The sequence below is a fragment of the Lemur catta genome, chromosome 3 (assembly GCF_020740605.2).
Source record: "Lemur catta isolate mLemCat1 chromosome 3, mLemCat1.pri, whole genome shotgun sequence".
Classification (NCBI taxonomy): Eukaryota; Metazoa; Chordata; class Mammalia; order Primates; family Lemuridae; genus Lemur; species Lemur catta.
The window spans coordinates 76223059-76242692 of NC_059130.1; the positions used below are offsets into that span (position 1 = coordinate 76223059).

The 19634-nt window shown below is 33.4% G+C and overlaps 1 protein-coding gene across 3 annotated transcripts in view; it reads right to left on the bottom strand.

Moving 5' to 3' along the window:
* Window positions 1-1284: 1284 nt before the first annotated feature.
* The window catches only part of LEPR (leptin receptor), a 96601-nt gene continuing 78251 nt past the window's right edge, over window positions 1285-19634 (bottom strand). For 2 of the 3 annotated variants that reach the window (XM_045547818.1, XM_045547819.1), the window contains exons 15-19: window positions 18634-18816; window positions 17132-17227; window positions 15761-15866; window positions 14737-14812; window positions 5013-5159 (exon numbers count right to left, since the gene is read on the bottom strand). In XM_045547818.1, coding sequence (XP_045403774.1) covers window positions 5142-5159; window positions 14737-14812; window positions 15761-15866; window positions 17132-17227; window positions 18634-18816 — 479 coding nt within the window. In that variant the 3' untranslated portion in view covers window positions 5013-5141. Of the gene's footprint in view, window positions 2143-5012; window positions 5160-14736; window positions 14813-15760; window positions 15867-17131; window positions 17228-18633; window positions 18817-19634 lie in introns of those variants that run through there. The other variant, XM_045547820.1, reaches the window with a different exon arrangement.

A 19634-nucleotide genomic window follows, 5' to 3' on the forward strand; every position in this document is an offset into this window, starting at 1 on the left:
TCACGTTTTCTTGCCCTATAAAGCTGTATAAGTGATAAACTTCTGCATTGATCTTGTCTTTAAAGTTAAGCATGAGATTTGTGCAATTCTCACTTAATTTTTCATGCAGTATTATACTTCTTCTTAATACATTTTATTTGATTACAAATCAGTGTTTTAAATGGATGGCAATGTAAGGTATAGGTTTAAAACATAATCATTAGCATTACAAAGATCTGAATTGAAATCTGAATTCTGGTTCCATCATCCACTCTGTGACCTTGGGCAAATTACTTAATCTCCTAATCTTTAAAAGCGGTATAATATTAATAGTAAAATATGTCTCATACAACCATTGCAATAATTAATTGACTTAAAGTATACAAACTATTAGCACAGTGGTTGGTTTATATCAAGAGAACGCTCGGTAAATAAGGAAAAAAACAGTGTATGTGCAAGTGGGTATGAGGAAAGACAATTCCAGGGTTATATACAGAGACATTTGACAGTCTAACTGTATAAAAAGTGATGATTTCAACATTTTTTGAGAGAAGAGCCAAAATTAACAATATGCCTTCAAAAGTGCTGTGTTGTCATTAGAATACTGGTTATGGTATTGCCATTCTAGTAGGTGTCTTCATTCTATGGTATGTATCTTAGATTTGGTACATACCAATTAACTTAGTTATTAGTCTTCACAAGTATCACCCCTTAGACAAGGGCTAACTTTTCTATTTATCTACAACATTTAGGGAAGTGTCTACTTCAAATCACACAGTCTGGTAGTACAAAATTCAAACACATCACATACTCTCAAAATGCACAAGGACACCCATTAAGTATAAATTGTGTGTGTATGTGTGTGTGTGTGAGAATTAGCACAACACAAAGACAACGCAAGGTGAAACAAACACACCCCTGAAAGAACAATTACATCTCACAAATATTAGTTTGAAGCCTTGTTTCAGAAGTAGGTGTAATACAAAAGATTAGCTCTTTCTACACAGGTCTAATGTTCACAAAAGATGGTATTTGTTATTTGCTAGCTAATTTCTAGTTAGAAACAAGAGCCCTTCCCACTACAGCTTGTGAATAGAATCATTATAAGAGTCCATCTACACTATGAGGCTCATGAAGGCTTTCTCACATTTTTTGCGTATGTTACTGAGAGGACAAATGGACAACATTAATTTTCAAACAATCATTTTCCAATTTGACTCTGACCATTTTCTTTTCTTTCTTCCATCTTTCAAAGTAATATATACAGCTATGGAGTAATATATTACACTTCATATGACCCATTATAATGCAAATCTGAAGATGTCTTGAATGAAATTACACAGTTAGATCACACATCTTGTTTTCCATTATCTTATGAGTCTGAGTGGAACAAGTTTGAAATTGAGGCATGTAAGATACAAAAGTCTTCTTACCAGAAGTTCCTATGTTGAAATTATTTTCCACAAAGTGTGAGCAACTCTCCTGGAGGAGTCTGATGTCAGTGAGCAAACGGTGGGCTGGGAATGGGCACAACACTCTGGACTCATCAGTCAGAAACACATCACTCTCTCTTTTTTTGATTGAGGTGACCCCTAAATAATAGATAGACTTTTCAACATTATTTTCTTCAGGAAAATTTCCCTCCAGTTTCAAAAGTTCATCCAATCCTTCTGGGAATGTAAGGTGTGGTGATATTTTGTTCAGATGTTGATCTGATAACATAAGAAATGCCTGGCTCTCTATTTCCCAAGAGCTATTAGAGAAAGAATCTTTCAGTGGAGAATTTTTGCCAGAGAAGCACTTGCTGACCGAACTATTTATAAGCCCTTGTTCTTCATCAGTTTCACTTGATTTAGAGTTACTGACCAGCGTGGCATATTTAACAGAGGGTTGTCTCCTGCTGTCGTCCTCACAGGTTACCTGGGTGCCCTCAGCCTGAGAGAAGTTAGCACTGTTGCATTGATCACTAATACAGACAGAACCCTTTCCAACATCGGGAGCTGTCAAAAGTAGAGGGACCACAGTTGCTGGCACCATCTCATCTTTATTTTTCCAGGATGTATCAACACTGATATCTTCTGAAATGGTTTCAGGCTCCAAAAGAAGAGGACCAAATGTCACTGATTCTGTATGCTTGATAAAAAGATGCTCAAACGTTTCTGGCTAAAAGAAAAGACACATTTTAATGCTCTATTATATTAAAATTTTTTTTTCATTAAGTCATGCTTGCAGAAATGGAAGTGTGGAAGGTTAATAATAAAGGACATAAATCAACCACAAATTTAATTAGTTTCATACTGAAACAGATATATAAAAAAAATTTAAGGGACAGACAGTTTAAGATAGTGTTTAAAACTGGGACAAGACAGACTTAGGCTTGAGTTCTAATTCTTTGACCATGAACAAGTACATTCACCACTCTGCAGTTTCTTCATCTTAAAAAGATGCTCAACCCTTGCTTCATGGCATTATGGATAGAAATAAATTAGTGTCTGCAAGTGCTTACCTCTTGGTTACTGAAATTGGAAAATACTGTCTTCTGAAAGAATCCCTAATTCTTTATAGCAAATCAACCAAAAATTTAAGCCCCAAATAGAAGAAAATGAAATAAAATCAAATGAGGAAAATGACTTGTCCAAAGATAGTTAAAATGACTATTTTATGACATAAGATATGGAATGAAAGTAAAATAATTGTGACTGAAAATTAAGAACTTATCTGCTTCGCATCATAGTGAGAATTTGCTTGAGATTATCTGAAAAAAAGAACTAATAATCCCTATTTGTTGAATATAATGATGGTGAAAGAGATGATCATATTGTCAATTCTATTCCTTATAAATAACTTCATATAAAAATATATACTATGGAACATGTGGAATGAAGACAAATACACAAGACAAATGTACATCATATTTTTTATAGGAACAATGGTTACATCACAACAAAAATCCTGCTAAGCAGCTACAAATCAAGAATACGTATGCAAAAAGCTCAATTCATACAATGTACACACGTTGAAAAAAATGCAAAAATAAAAAATACTGTCAATACATCACATTAAAAAATTAACAAAACTAAATTAAGTGCTATAAAATGTGTTCAATTTATGTATCATATATGTAATTTAACTTTTGAATTTTACAATTTTTAAACTTACAGAATGAATTCAGATTTATTGCCTGAAATCGCCATATACTCAGCTGCTCTTAATAATGGCATATATATTCCATATAAAAATACAATTTATTTAGCATAGTTTTGAACTCTTAAGTGAAATATATTAGTGGTTAAAAATGATAAAAGAATAAATATACCAAATACTAAATATGATAATGTAGGTATTAAAATACTACATAATGACAAATACTGTGTTAATACAACTTTTTCTGTTATTCTATGAACATAATACATGAAGAGAAAAAACTGTTCATATGCCTGTTTTTTTCTGACAGAAATCTATAGATGTGTGACTTCCTTCAAATACTTGCTTGCTCATTTTGTTTTTTGTCTTAAGGTTTCTACTATATACGCATGAATTGTCTTGTAAATTTAAGTGAATCTAGAAATTAAGGTTGCAAAATAAAGGAATTAGATGCCATCAATATGAAAACAAAAAATACATACAGATAACCCATAGCATGCAGTCAAGCTCACATATATTCTTCAAATGACATGCTTAGTATATTTCATGCTCTCTAAAACTTCATAATTGGTAACTAATTGCTGAAACAAAATATTGTATTTGTCTTCAATGAACTCAGCTGGAAGATTTCACTAATAATTAATAAAAAAATCACAGACTCATATATTATTGAAATATATCTCATCAATGGGTCACAAAACTTTATTAAAAGTATGTTCATTAAAAAGTTATTTCACTAATTCATCTAAGTTTTTAGAATAGTCTGGGCACATATTAAATATGTAGTCATTCAGCTGCTAGGAATTAAAAAATATCCTTTCATAATTTCACACAGATTTTACATTCCAATGACATTTGTTAATAATCAACAAAAAGAAAAACAGACATGTTCTTCCTATTTTTTAGCTTTTTTTACATTCAAAGAAAACTATGAATAAAATCTAATTATAAGTGATCTTAAATTTCAATGCTATTTGGGTTCATCCAACAGAGGCTTTGGTTTTATCTGAATGTGAGCAACACAGCACACTTCATCTGCCAAATTCATAGAACTAGTGAGTGGTCTTTTTTCAGGTAGAGAAGCCCTGTCCTCACCATGGACTATTTGCAAAAGCTCTAAAAAGTCTCCCTTTCTTGCATCACTGCCCATTTCCCTGCCTTCCAGAAGTCTTGGATGGTTCAGTGGAAATAAATTAGATTTAGGGAAGAGTTTCACAAGGAGGTTGGACTGGAGGCTGATGTTCTCTTCTGATCTGGTCAATCTGACCTAGGTATGTAGGATTATGCTGATATGAACTGTGACTTCCACTGGCCTGTGACCAGTACTAACCACAACTTTTGGCTTTCTCTGAACTGAAAGAGAAAGTGCTAGCTCGGAGCTAGCACTTAAGCCATTTTCAAGGATATTGAATATTGAAATTCATAGATTGACCAAAGTTATGTAGCAAAAAAGCTATAAGATATTCAAAAGAACAGCCAAATGGGTCAATTTGTAGGCTGGAGTGTCTATAAGGGAATCTAAGATGGAAAAATTTGGACTTAAAAATATAAACTAAACACTTTGTGTTCTGTACTTAGAGTCATTGTATTTGCCAAGCTATGTGTCAGAAGTGGTAGTTTTAGAGTTCACCTAGTTACAGCACTGCCTTCCACATATTTGATGATATTGAATAGATATGTAATGACAGTAACAGTCACAACTTTTTAAATGTTTTATGACCAGGAAAATGATAAATCAAAAGCCAGAACTCATGAATATTACTTTTAAACTTTAGATGACCTGGAAATTTATCACACATCCAAACTGAACTGGACTGGAACCTATGTCTTGACCCCAAATGTACATATCTATTTTAAGTCCTAAATCAACATGATGCACCATATGTTAGTTTTCAAAAGTTCAACTGAAATGTTTTTAGATTTGCTCCCCTTCTTCAAAATGTAAAAATCTTCTAATACTCTACAGACTGTTGGGAAGTTGGTACAATGGGTTCATCTGTAGTGATCATGATTAGACTTCAAAGAATGTCCGTTCTCTGTTTAGATAAAATAAAACAAAATAAGAATGCAGAATAAAAAATCACTCAGAAAGCAAAAGATAAAAGATTTTAAAAACATTTTCTGTCAAGCATGGGTTCTGAATTATAAATTCTTATGTTATATTATAGTAACACATCCTTTTAGAAAAGAGTAAAATTTTGTGGAAGGCTAAAGCTCCCGTTTTCTTATACTCTAAGGACATTTTTAATTACCCCAGAAAAGGAAAAACTATAGAGGAATAACAGCATAGCTAAAAGGAGAGAAGAACAAAGAGCTGGGAAAATAAAATGGAAGGTGGAGGAGAACCAGTAACAATATTGGAACAAGAAAGAGTAAAAGAGTAGAACAGTGAAAAGAAAAATTAAAAAATAAAGAGAAAGAAGAGCTAAAATAGAAATAATGAAGAAGAATAGAATCATAGAACCATTATTATGAATTTTTTAATCTAGACATAAGACCTAAGAACTCCTCTGGTCCAAATTTCTCTCTCCCTTTTCTTTCTAGACAAAGCAATTGAGTCTTGCCAAGATTATTTGCTTAAGGTCATAGAGCTAATTAGAGCAGAGTGAGGATCCTGACTTAGTTCTTCTTTTTCCTAGCCCAACAATTTTTCTATAATGCAATGGAAGATAAAAAGATGTCCCAAACACAAACAGAAGAACATGTTCTTTGTTTTCCTTTTACTACTTGCTGTGATAAAGCTGAGCTGTTTAATTCATACTCTCTCCTGGTTCCTTATAACTGGGGGGCTACGAGGAACAAGAAAATAAACAAAACTGAAGTCATATTTTAAAGGAGTGAAATATAGACCTCTAGGCCCAGTGATATGCACTTCAGAGCATAGAGGAGATGGTTACTGCTAAATAGAATTTCTAACTAGAAAATGTACCAGCTCTTCCACACATTCGCAAGGCCATTCTAGCAATTTCAGGGATGCTTCTGATTCAGATCTGTGAAGATGGTATTCTGGAAGTCCACGGGTTGGTGAGATGCTTTTCTGGAGGCTTACGGTAAGCTGAGGAATCTAGGATAGCTTTTAGATCCCAAGGAAAAATCTATTTGTTTTTAGCTTTCGCCCTCCTAAAGTAAGTTGTTAAGTGGAGTACACTCTTGTGAAAACTCACATCAATGTAAGCGAAGGAGCAGAGTTGGGCCAAAAAAAAAAAAAAAAAAGAGAGGATGAGAAAAATATTGCAAAATAAATAAAGAATAAAAAGGAATGGAATGAATTAAAGGTAAATTAAAGAGGCTTAAAATATCTTTAAGGGGAAAAATTCAGATGATTCGGATTTAAAAGAAAAATAATTAATTTGGCAAAAATATTAAAGAAAAAAGGTACAAAACAAATTGAGAAAGATAATAGTCTTTTACACTGTGAAATTTGAACTGGAAGAAAAGTAAAGCTATTGTGTCATTATAGTACATTTTCCTACAAAAATTCAATCTATGTTGAAGATTCTAATTGTTAAAGTACAAAGAGAAATGGCATAGGGAGGTACATATTCTAATTCAAGGTGGCAGACTGAACATATGTTTCTCTCTTGTCTCTACAGAGATTCTGTTACAATGACAATATGTAAATAAATCAAATACAGATCCACAACAAAGATGATCTGAGAGGGCTAATATGGAATGAGTAATTTTCATACATTCCTAAAACGTGAAAAACATTCGGAATAGTGTAGGCCAAATCAAATGAGCAAAGGAAGCTGATGACCAGAATATAACCAGAGGGGGCTACATCTGAGGAAGAAGTCAATTAGCCTGCTGAATACAGTAGAGATGGCGGGTGAAGAAATGGCAAAAACACATAGAGAAACCAGGCCTGAGGCTGGAAGCCAGGGCCTGAGGGCAGTTCTGCATGTGGAGCAGGGGCTCTTCTACTCCTCCAGCGAACATGGAAGAGCCGCTTCATGCCCAGATTGAGGGTTTGTTCTCAAAAGCAACTAAGGAACTGTGTGGGGAGAAAGAGAGCAGCCTTGGGATACTACTAGCTCAGAGTACATCTTTCCTCATCTGGCCAGGAGCCCTGTCTACTCACATGGAGCAACAATCCCTGCCTATACGCATGAGGCTCCAGGGCAGCCTGTCTACTGTTTCATCCCTAAACATGAAGGGAAAACAAAGGATGACCAGAGGTGAGAAAAGAAAGGCCAAGATAAACAAGAGAGAAACATGACCTAGCACAAACACAGAATTCAGGGAATAGAGTAGAGAATTTTTAAAACAAGTAAGCAAAAATCCTCTAATTGGTATTTTTAGTAATTAAAAAAAAATATTGCACACAAAAACCAGAACAGAATACTCTGAAAAAGAATACTTGGAAATTGACAAATATAATAGAAAATAAAACTTCAACAGAAGCACTGGAAGAACAGGATGTGGCAAGGTCTCAGAATGTAAAGTAAAAAGACAAAGAAACAAAAGAATATTATTTTTAATTTTTTTAATGACATCCCTTGAGTCATAAGAAACAGAAAATATTATATAAGAGGTAAGAAATATGAAAAATCTATGCACAGGGTGCACAGGGCCTAACATCCAAAAAATACAGATTCTAGAAAAAGAACCAAAGAAACATGAGGAGAGGAAATTACCAAAGAAATAATATAATTTCTCAGAGTTGACAAGAGACATGGAAACAAAAGTCTGACAACCAAGTTAAATGAAAAAAGAACCACCCTAGACTCATTAATGAAATTCAAAACCATAAAAATATTTTAAAAGAAAGAAAATTGCAAATAACCAGTAAGGAGTAAAAATCAAATGGCCTCTGACTTCTCAGAAGTCACACTGGATGGTAGATGACAAGGCAAGAATTTTTCGATTGGAAAGGCTTTTTCAACCTAGAAATTGATATTCCACTGTCAAACTGTCAAACGAGCAAGTTAGAATAAAAAATTTCAGGCATGGAGAGACTCAGACTTATCACACATTTCTTAGGAGGTTACTTAAGGATATATTAATAGTTAAGAAGGAGGAAGGAAAGGACCCCAGGAAACAGTGCCGACTAGAAATCAGTGAAGGGACAGTTCAGAGTGACAGTTTATGGCAATTTTAGAAAAGGCCTAGTCCAGATCAAAGTAGAAGGACAGAGGATTTTCTCGACAGTGAACTAGAACAAGGTCTCCAGTAAAGATTGGAACAGGATAAAATAGCTTAAATAATAGCAACACACAGAAGGAAAAAATAAAAAAAGAAAGAAAGGGGGGAGGAAGAAAGGAAAGAAGGAAGGGGCAATTAGAAACTTTAGGAAAAGAAAAAAGGATGCAAACCCAAAATGAAGCCAACTAAAATTTGACACAATGTTGAACAAGTAGAATATTCCTAATATCTTTTTTTAAAATTCCTCTTTGACATTGTAATCACTAAAAAGTGTAATCACATTATATTACTCGGTTCAGGAAGGAACAATATTTATATAACAATGTAAATTCAGTTTATTGGTGTTCTATTTTTTAAATGAACCTACAGACATATTACAGCACAGAACATAATGTCAACCCTGGCTTAAGGAAAGGTGTAAAGTTTGAGTTTACAAGAATTGGAAGGCAGAGGGAGAAATGGAGGGAAGGGTGAGAGGGCTGATGTCCTTATTTTACAAAAAAAAAAAAAAAGTAGTGGAGCTCCAAGAAACAGTCTCTATTTGATATAACAAGGAATGGAAGTTTAAGTAGATCTTTCTGAGGTTGCAGAGGTGACTACTCAAAGAACTGAAAAAAGGGACAAAAATAATATTTGCCAGAAGCATGAGGAAAGGAGAAGGGGAGGAAAAAGTATGTGCATGAGTAAATCCCCATTGTAGCCAGAAATCAGTAGATAATGTCTACATTTCATAGTGGCACAAGCAAATTATCTTTAGAAATATAGAAGTGACCTGCCAGGAAAAGTCAAAAGTCAGACAGTTCAAACCAGTAGTATTGGGACAGCAGCACTAAATGTAGGGAGGGGTGGAGGAGGGTAAGATACTTTTCAATAAATGTTCTTCCATACTATTTTATTATTAAATCACACTCACATATTTTTTTCAAAAAGCATTTTTTAAATAATGAGAAATATCAAGGCATATACCCTAGAGAACAAAGAGACATATACAACCATACTCCTGCAGTATTGTTTGTAATAAATAGAAAAAAAATGTTCAAGCACCTTAAATATCCACCAGTAGAGGAATGGAGAAATGAATTCCACTATGTTCGTATGGTGGAATACTATGACTAGTCCAAATGAGCAAACTAAATTAACTATGTCAACATGGATAGGGCTAAAAAATGCTGGAATTGGAATGATATGAAATGTACCGTAACATGAACAATACCCCAAAGGATTACTGTTCATTGGTCATGGATACACACATGTGGATGTAAGAAAGTACAAAAGCACAAACTATACAAACATGTACCGTATTCTTAAAAGTGGGTTCCTCTAGGAAGGGAAGGAAGAACTGGAAATAGTGAGGGGAACAAGCAGTACAAACTTTATCTGTAGTGTTTATTTATTAAAAAAATGAGGAAAATATGGAAAATTTTAAGATTTGTTGGTATAGAACTGTTTTTATATTATTCTACATTTATATTATCTGAAAAATTAATTTTAAAGGAGAAAAGGAAGTGGAACATACAAAAGAAAGAAGATCTGGGGGAAATTATATTAGCTAAATTATCTTTAATCACATATAGTATCCTATTTTTATTAGCAATATCTAGCATATAGTAGTTTTAAATAAATGTTTTATTTTTATTTTTCCTTGGCTCAAAATATTGGCTCCTTTTTTTCATTTTCAGCATCTAGCATATTTATATGTTCAGCATAGATTTAGATTTAATATAAACCAAAGGGAAGGAGATAGATTAATTTTAGGGAAAATTTTAGAAATCAGATTAGATGTCTAGGAATTACACATATAGAGCACATTCATAACAATCATTCAAAAAATCTAAATATGGATAACAAATTAAGGAAAATACTTTATATAAACAATTGTTACTTTCTTTAAAAAATGCTATATTTGTATTTGAATTGTTTTTAAAAACAATGGGATCCCCTGGCTATTTTCTTTGTAATATATTGTGGCTTTTTTGTTTGTTAGGTTGGTTGGTTGGTTGGTTTCAGAATTGGATGTATCACATTTTGTTTATCCATTCATCATTTGGGTTGCTTTCATGTTTTGGCTGTTATGAATGATGCTGCTATGAATATTCATGCTCAAGTTTCCATGTGGATATATGATTCCGTTTGTGTTAGGTATATACCTAGGAGTGGAATTGCTGGTTCATATGATAATTCAGCATTTAACACTGTCAGACTATTTACCAAATGGGCAGCACTATTTTATATTCCTGTCATAAATGTATGATAGTTCCAATTTCTCCATATTCTCACCAACACATTATCTGTCTTTTTTATTTTAACCTCTGTAGCTGGTGTGAAGTGGTATCTTATGTTTTTTATTTGCATCTCCCTAATGTCTAATGATATTGAACATGTTTTCATTTGTGTTTATTCGCTATTTCTATATTGTCTTTGGAGAAATGCCTATTCAGATCCTTTGCCCATTTTTAATGCATTAAAATATACACAACAAAATTTACCATCTTAACTATTTTTAAGTGTATGATTTAGGTAGCATAGTACATTAAGGAACACATTGTTAATACAAAATTGATGGCAAGGGTATCACTTTGAGTTGGATGGCTCTGTGTTTGAACCGTGGTTTTTACATATACAGGCAGGGAGGTCAAGACAAGCTACTGAACCACTCCATGCCTCGGTTTTATCATCAGAAAATATAAGGCTATTAGCCCTAAAGAATAATTAATAAAATAATAAGAATATAAAAGCACAGAGTGGATAGTAAGTTTGCCTTGTCCTCTTTAGTAATATAAAATGAGTTATGCTGTATTATTTTTCCTTAAAAAAGTAAATTTTAGTTATTTAGAAGATTAAAGCAGAAGTCTAGATAGAATAAAGGTACTGAATTTTAGCAGATTTTAATCATTTATAAAATCTTTGAATTTATATTCTTCTACACTCTTTAAATGTTCTCATTATATTTCAAAACCTGATTTATCCCTAATAGTGTTATTTATGCACCTGTTAAGCTCTAGTAATAAACTAACTGTGGGTTAGCTGTGCTTAAAAAATATACAATTGGAAAGTCAAATATTCGCAGAGGTAAAACAGTCTTATAAATAAGAACATTCACACTCACTGTATCTTAAAAATTCTTCACATTTCTTTAATTTATCAGAACCTGAAAAGATCTGGAAATATTTTAGTCTACTTGTATATAGTGTCTGTCAGATGATCTGCTGCCGCAGGATCATGCTTATTTTCAGGGAGCGTAGGTGAGACGGTGAGTAGTACATAGACTACAAGTATTTCCCAATTCAACCTGCATCCACCCAGTAGTTCCTCTGAGCCAGACATTTTCTGGAAAAGGGAAAAATAATACGGTGCAGGTTCAAACTGCATTTTGCTGATTTGGGCCTGATAATTTCCTTGCTCTAGTAAACACTTAGAAACCATTTTCATGATGGTTCATAGGTAAGATTTCAGAGCTTAAATGCTGATGCTGAAGAGAGTTTTAGCTTCTTTTTAAATGATAGTAAGATGGTCATTCTCTGAATTAATATATAGTTATATAATGAAGCTTTAAAATTTTTATTAGGCATTTAGGGTTTTTTGACAAAAAAAATTCTCATATTTAAGGGAAAAAAATCTCCTAGTTTTTGTCTTAGAGTCTCCCTACTGCCAGGTTGTGAATGTGCTCTGGTCCTTCCTGCCATGTGACAAGAGTCCAGGTGTTCTCTCCTGGACTCTACATCTTCACCACAAAACCTGGTTAATGACTATTCATCTACCAGATCTTGGCTCAAATGTCACTTTCTTAATTTCATCTACTCATTCCCACCCAACACGCTAAGCCACATTCCCACATTATAAACTCTAAACACAGGGTCTCCTTCTTTCACAACATGTAGTTTATAATTGTAAGGTTATTTCCATGATACATGGATTAATGCTTCTCTTTCCCAGGAGACTGTATATTCCAGAGTGCACAGTGTTTTCTCTAGCATAGTGACCAGCATAGATAGGATAGGTATTCAATAATATTCTAAATGGATGAAATGAATACATGAATGAATGAATGAAAAAAATAATCTATATTAGAGAGGTACAAGGAGACAAGTTCTTCCTATTTCTTCAACCCAGCCACTCTTCTCTGACTCCACTGTCTTATTTCTTGGGTGGTAAGAAGAATATGTTTAAAATCTACTTTCTCAAAGCCTAGGAATAGCCTAGCCTTACATATAAATATTCACTATGTGCTTGTTGAACAAATGAATGAATGACATATATATATGTATATATGCCTGAAATATCACCATAACTACAAGAAATGTTACTGTATGAATTCATAATGGAAGGGAAAGAAGAGGAATATTTTATCAATTGAAAAAATCAGCAACCCTGTTTTAATGAAAGAAGACTCCATTGCTTATACTGAGCACAGCTGAGGAGTGCATAAGCGAGGGTGGTTAGACTCAGGCCAAGTGAAGTTTCCATTAAAAGAATGATTTGTACATAAAAATACACTGCCACCTCTTCTGAAGACAGGGAATTGTTTATTCTGCTGAAATATTACAATTCAATCTTTTGTATTGCTCATTATGTCTACAATATTACTTGTTTATTCACTCATCAATAAACTGTAGAACACTGTTTTTCTAACTGCAAATTATAGGCAATTTGAATGTTATGAAATCAATTTAGTGGGTTGCAACCAGCATTTTTAACAAATAAAATAGAGTTTTAAAATATTCTATTTTGTGCAAGTAGTAAAAATGTTTCATTCATCTTGCATTTCACTTTTGCATATCCATATCTATGTGTATACTGGGTTGGAAGGTAAAATGTATTTCTCACTGTGGGTGAATCATGGTAAAAAAAAATTCAAAGCCACAGAGAACAGCTGCTATTAATATATATAAAATTACGTATTATATGTATATAATATATATTTTATATACATGGAACAGGCTCCAAAGTCAGACAAATTGATAAACTAATCCTGGCTCTAAAACAAGTTACCTAACCACTATAAGCTTTAGTTTTTACTTCTATAAAATAGAGATAATAATACTTATCCCAAAGGGTAACTGAAACAATAATAATAATGTAAAATATGTGTAATAATAACTAATATTTATTGAGACCCTACTATGTCACCAGTACCATATTCTTTAATCCCCAAATCCAATAAGGTAAGTGCTGTTAACCTTATTTTACAGTAGAAGAAAGTGAGACACTGAGAATATGAGTAATCTTAATTAATGTAAGAGTATGTATCTCAGCAATTTGCACATAAAAAAATGGACACTGTTGTTATGAATTGCTAGCAATTATTTAATGAACCACTACTTTAATATCTTGTACATAGCAGGAGGAGTTCCACAAATATTTGTGATGGATAAAACACAGTCCTTCAATTCAGAGAATTATCCACAATAAATTAAACAATAAAATGCTCTAGGAACTTAAAGGGAGTAGAACTTCTTCTGAATTACATTTGTTAAAGGAAGGCTTAGGGAAAGAAGGGTCTAGAGCAAGATATTCATCAATGAGGAAGGCTCTGTATAGGCAGAAGGGTATATAATAAAGGCCTAATCAAGACCCAGGGACAGAAAAAACTGGATATGTAGGTTGATAACAGATTGTAGGAAGAGGTTCCTGAATACTAGCTTAAGGGGACTGTATTTTCTCTTGTAGCCAAAAGGAAAATCACTGAAGACTTTTTAACAAGTGACTAATGATAAAAATGCAATCCTTGAGGCTGCATAATAACCTTCAAATAAGTACTGTTTTTAAAATCCTGTATTTTTACATGAAGACTAAATTCTGTTTTTCCAGTCTTATGGGAGGAAAGCCAACTTTGCTTCAAGGGAAATTATGAGAATTAATAAAACATTCATTAAACTCTAGAGCTTTCTAAAAATTTTCACTGTAGAAGTACAAATTATTTTATTATAGTTGACTAATTGTCTCATAAGGTACTTTTACATGATGAGACTATCTGTAGACATATGAGTTTTATTATGATAATTGCATTTTTCAGATTATGGTGTTTGAGGATAAGATTATTTATTTAATACTTGAATTTATTTAAATAATTATGGAGGTAATTATAGAGTTTAAAAATATTGATTCTCCAGCCTTTTGCCTAAAAACAATTTATACCAAAAAAGTATATACCAATTGCTGTTCTCCATCAGATTTGACCTTTCATATTCTAATATTTATTTTGTTTTGCACTATGACACAGTTGGCAATATATGTATATATAGTCAACTCTCATATGACAAACCATGTACTGAATTTTGTTTCCTCCTGTTTCCAAATCCCTGCATCATGCTATTCTTGAAAATATGTAGTAGATTAAAAAGACATATTAAAATGGATTGAATAAAATAAAAATTTTTAAACCCTAAAAATGTTTAAAGCTCTAGAAGACATATGCATCTAAAATGCACTGTGATATATTCTAGATTTTAAAAAAATTGAAAAAGTGACCTTCTGAAAATTAAGTCCTTGTGCCCAGGAACAATTCTTGGGGTTAGGAACATCTTCCCAAAACAGCTTTTTCATTCTGCAAAAGATAGCAGGCATCAGAACTACAGAAAATCATTCAGATTGAAAATGTTAACAGTTAAGGAATACACAACCTAGAAATTAGTCCACTGGACCAGCTATGCTTCAGTAGAGTGAGATTCAGTTTCACGTGCTAGCCCACAAAGATTTCCACCAAACTTCATTCTAGAGCAAAGTTAATAAGCCCTATAATAATAAAAAGCTAATATTTATGAAAAGCTGTGTAGTAAGCATTGTGCTAAAACAGTACATAGGTTTTTCCTGGAGAAAATGAAATATTAAATGGCCATCAAGTGGGTATCAGAAACAATTCCACTTGATATGACCCCATCAACTCAATTAACTAAAATTCAGATTCTAAAATATCCTCTCGCTCTTTTTTACTAAAAGAAGTTTCTATAGAGATTTGGCACGTGTAAAATAACGTCATTGGTCTGGACTCAGCACAGAGTAGTGTGGCATCCATAGAACCATCCAGGGAATTCAAGGCCATCTGCCTGACCAGTCAGACAGACTGGAGTCACACAGTGCCAATCTCTAAAGAGCAGAGAGCCTGCTGATCGTAAATGAACTGACTGCTCCAGGTCGCCACTAGAAGTCTTCTTTTAACCTCCGCTTCACCATGAAAGTCCTCCACTCAAATTGAAGAACTCTGAAAGCTATTTTTTCCACCTCGGAGAATATATTGCCCAGGATTTTCTGTTACAAGCCTCTTATTTCCTGAATACAAAAAAACTAAATTCTTCCTTGAGGTTTATGTTGTCCTAGCAAAATGAAATGTCATTTCCTGAAAACGGGCCTTTCTTTTTTATATCATCTTAATTGTATACTGAATATACATAAAACCATTTAGAATAATTCAATATTCCTGATTTAGGCTTTAAATCAAGGTTTAAATACGGTTAAGGGCTTTTGCCATGAAGGTTCTTAACACCAAGTACGATACCTTTGGTGGGATATTAACAATGTTCCAACCAGTAAGATGGAAGAGGAAATAATTATTGGCACAATTACATATAGACCTGCATCGTTCTGGTGTTTTTCAATATCATCTGAAAAAGAAATACAAGTCACACAACTCAGAAGCTTGAGGAAATATTAATTTCTGTCTGTATCAAAAACTATAGTAGACTTTTTTCTGTATTACCTTCAAAAACATAGAAAAGGAAGATAAAATTGTATTTTGATCATACTAATAAAATAATTATTATTTTATTCAGTATTATACCTATAAATCAGCAAAACATTTTTTCAAAATTATTTATTTGCCAATCTTCTCCATCTGGTCACTTTTAGGCTATATGAGTCAAAGGTGTCCATTAAAGTTGTCATGATGACTCTGTGTCAGCATTGGCTTCGACACCTGCCAATTTCTACTTTGTTCACTCCAGACACACAGATCTCCTTGCTGTTTCTTGAACCACCAAGCATACTCATCCTTCAAGGCCATTGCCACTATCCCTTTGCCTGAACCGCTTTTTCGCTTTGTACAGTATGTTCTCACTTCACATCGTCCATAGGTTCTTGAAAACTGCAACTTTAAGTGAAATGATGTATAATGAAGCCGATTTTTTTTTCTCATCAGCATTTTAACACGACTACATCGAAGGAAACAATGTAACAACATTATTCAAGGACCTGCTATACATACTTTCACTTAAAGTTGCGGTTTCCAAGAACCTATCTATGGGACACGAAGTGAGGCCTTACTGTACTTCCAGGGCTTTACTCAAATTTTACCTCCCCAGAAACACCATTTCTGGCTGTCTTGACTGAAACACCACGTTTTAACTCTATACCTTCTTCTTACTTTTATTTTCCTTCATAGCACATGTTTCTATCTGACACTATATGATACATTATTTATTGTCCATCACTCCCAGAAGAGCACTGGAGTTTAACAGAGTCTTATGCTCGGTATTCAATCCCCAGTGCTCAAAACAGTGCTCAATAAATATTTGTTGAATAACACAAAAATGAATATTTTTAATTATTTTTATTTATTTCATTATTGGATTGCTTGGATTTGAAGACAATTTTGAAAGTAATAACAAGATCCAAATGTTGGTACTCCAAGTACAGTAAGATGAATCAGAAATATAGGAGGCCCAGTGAGTTTATTTCTGTAACTATGTCTCCAGTTTTATTTTTAGAGGAAAAAAATATTTCTTTCAGAATCACCTCATGATACATCTACTTAAGACTGTAGACTCTTCCATAATTCCATCAGAAAAAGAATAAACAAATGGTAACATTACTGCTAACAAATTAGGTAACATCCGTTGCTGTAAAAAGAAACTAAAATTGAAAATTTTACCTTGGGTGAAACTATTAATTATCTTCGGTTTTCCTACTCCTTCCATAAATATTGGATAAAGACTGAACTGATACTTCTCAATGGGGATAAAATGATCTGAGGAGAAAAGTATATAGGCTCATTTGTACTTAATTAACATCAATGAGTGAAACATATGTTAAAAACAATGAAAGTGTCTATCCTATTTTTCCAAACATAAAAATTAGTTGTTATTTATAGATTGAACTGATGATTAAGGGAATTTCAAAAATGATGGAAGCAAATTCTCTAGTAATGACAATAATTTTCCAAATAATGTTTTAAAAACCTTACCCAGAAATAGAAGATTGTAATTTTTTCAAAGGTTCGTTCCAGTGATAGCCAATGTGTTCAAGTTCAGTGTGTATGAGCTGTTTCTGTCCCTCATCTCCTTTTCCAGGACAATATGTTCTACCTCCTCTCTCTTAGCCCCAAAGCAGGCAATATTCCCTTTTTATAGGAATTTAGCTTACTTAGTTTCCCCATTCAAGGTAGCTGGGAGACTAAAGTCTTGTGAAAGCCTATACAAAGAAAATGGCGGTGAAGACCAGGAGTCCCCTTGCAATATCTAGGATTTAGATCCACAGAGAATGACCATCCCCATAACAAAGCTCCAAATGGATCTATCAATGATCTTCACAAATGCTAATAATATATATCATTCCATAAGAATAGAAGAAGACAAATCTCTTTGAAGCCTAAATTTTACATCCCCATGCTTTACAGAAAAGCACCGAGAGTAATCACCTGGTCAACAGTGATAATGGACTGAATTCAGTTCTCCATCAATAATTTGTAAATACATTTACCCTGATGCTAAATTCTAGGTCTCTGGAATGCAATAAAGGTATGAGTCCTTGAGATGACAGTATATAAAAAGATCATGGCAATCCTTAGCTTCCCTACTTAACTTCCCTTAATCCTTACTCAGATTTAGAGATGCTATACTCTACAATTATACTTTGTGCTTTACTCACCTCCTGGAATAACTGGTCTACCTTTGAGAGATTATGCTGACCTAGCCCCAGGTCCTAGATCCTCAGACCTTCAGCCTAGCACTCCAACCCATGATAAATGGCATTATTAATTGGTATACAGTTTGGGGAGACAATTCAGCAGTAGACATCAGGAGCAATTACAAATGATTTAACAGAAGGCAAAGCTAGAAGCTACATTAATAATCTCAAATCAATAAATAGCTTAGGTAGATTATGGAATAAAATGTTATATGATCATTAAAAATAATGGTAGAAAGGATTAGAGAGAAAAATATATGATATGATATAATTACAACTGTGCAAAATATTAAAATGAAAAGGTATCAAAGGAAATAGAATTAAAGGTTTTGATAAGGTAACAGGATTATATGTAGTAAGATGGTAGGACCATCTATATTTTTGAATTTTTCATTATCTACAGGAATTGAATTAATAATTTGTAGTGTCATACCAATCCATGAGAGAAACTTACTATAGTAAACTTACCATGGATATAATACTTCTTAAAAGATGAAGGGATTCTAAGCCATTTAATTTCATCATCTTCATTAAGATTTTTCCACTCAACAATAAAATACATTAGATTGTAATCACAGGGTGATAGTATCCAGGAAAGAATCACACAACTGCTGTTTAAAGGATAAGCGCTGAGTGACTGCACGATATTGACTGAGGGGGAAAACAACAAAATTTATTTTTAAATTCAAAAATTAATGAAAGTCTACTAATACCCTTGAGGAACTTATAACCTACTGGAGGAGGGGAGAAGGAAGAGAAGGCAGGCAACTTATACAGATAAATGTAATACATGGCAATCATTTTTGTATCATGAGAGTCATATAAGCGGAGAAATGTGGTTCTTTCTAAAACCTAAAAAAAAAAAAAAATTGTGATACAGTCAAAAAGTTTTCTCAGCTGGAATATTGCATAAGCCTACTAACTATCCTCTCTGATTCCTTCCAAACTCTTCTCTCCCGCTGACAGACTGATGCTTCAAAGAATAAATCTGTTATTTTAGCACCCTCTGCATAGAGTCCCACTTAAAAGCCTCCAATGGATTTCCACAATTGAGGATAAAATTCCTATCATGCCTACAAGGCCCCAACCTACCTCTCTGCCTTTCATGATTTTGCATACCAGAGCCAACCTGGTCTTCTTTCATTTCCTATCCTGGGCCATAAAGACTTCTGATCATGCTGTTCCTGTCAGGAGCCAATGCTTTTCCCACCCTTCCTCTACACCTCCTGTGAAAGTTTAATTCCTACTCACGTTTCAGATTTCAGTTCAATACCACTTCCTCAATGTGGCTTCTCTGGCCCTCAATGCCAGGTCAGGTTCCTTTTTTCTTTTCTTTTATAAAATTATATTCCATTCCTTTCCTGAGGGCACTTATCTCAGTTTGAAAAGATACATTCACTTGTCTGATTATTTGATTAATATCTGTCTCATCTATTAGATTCTGGATGCTGTGACCCTTATGGTTTTCC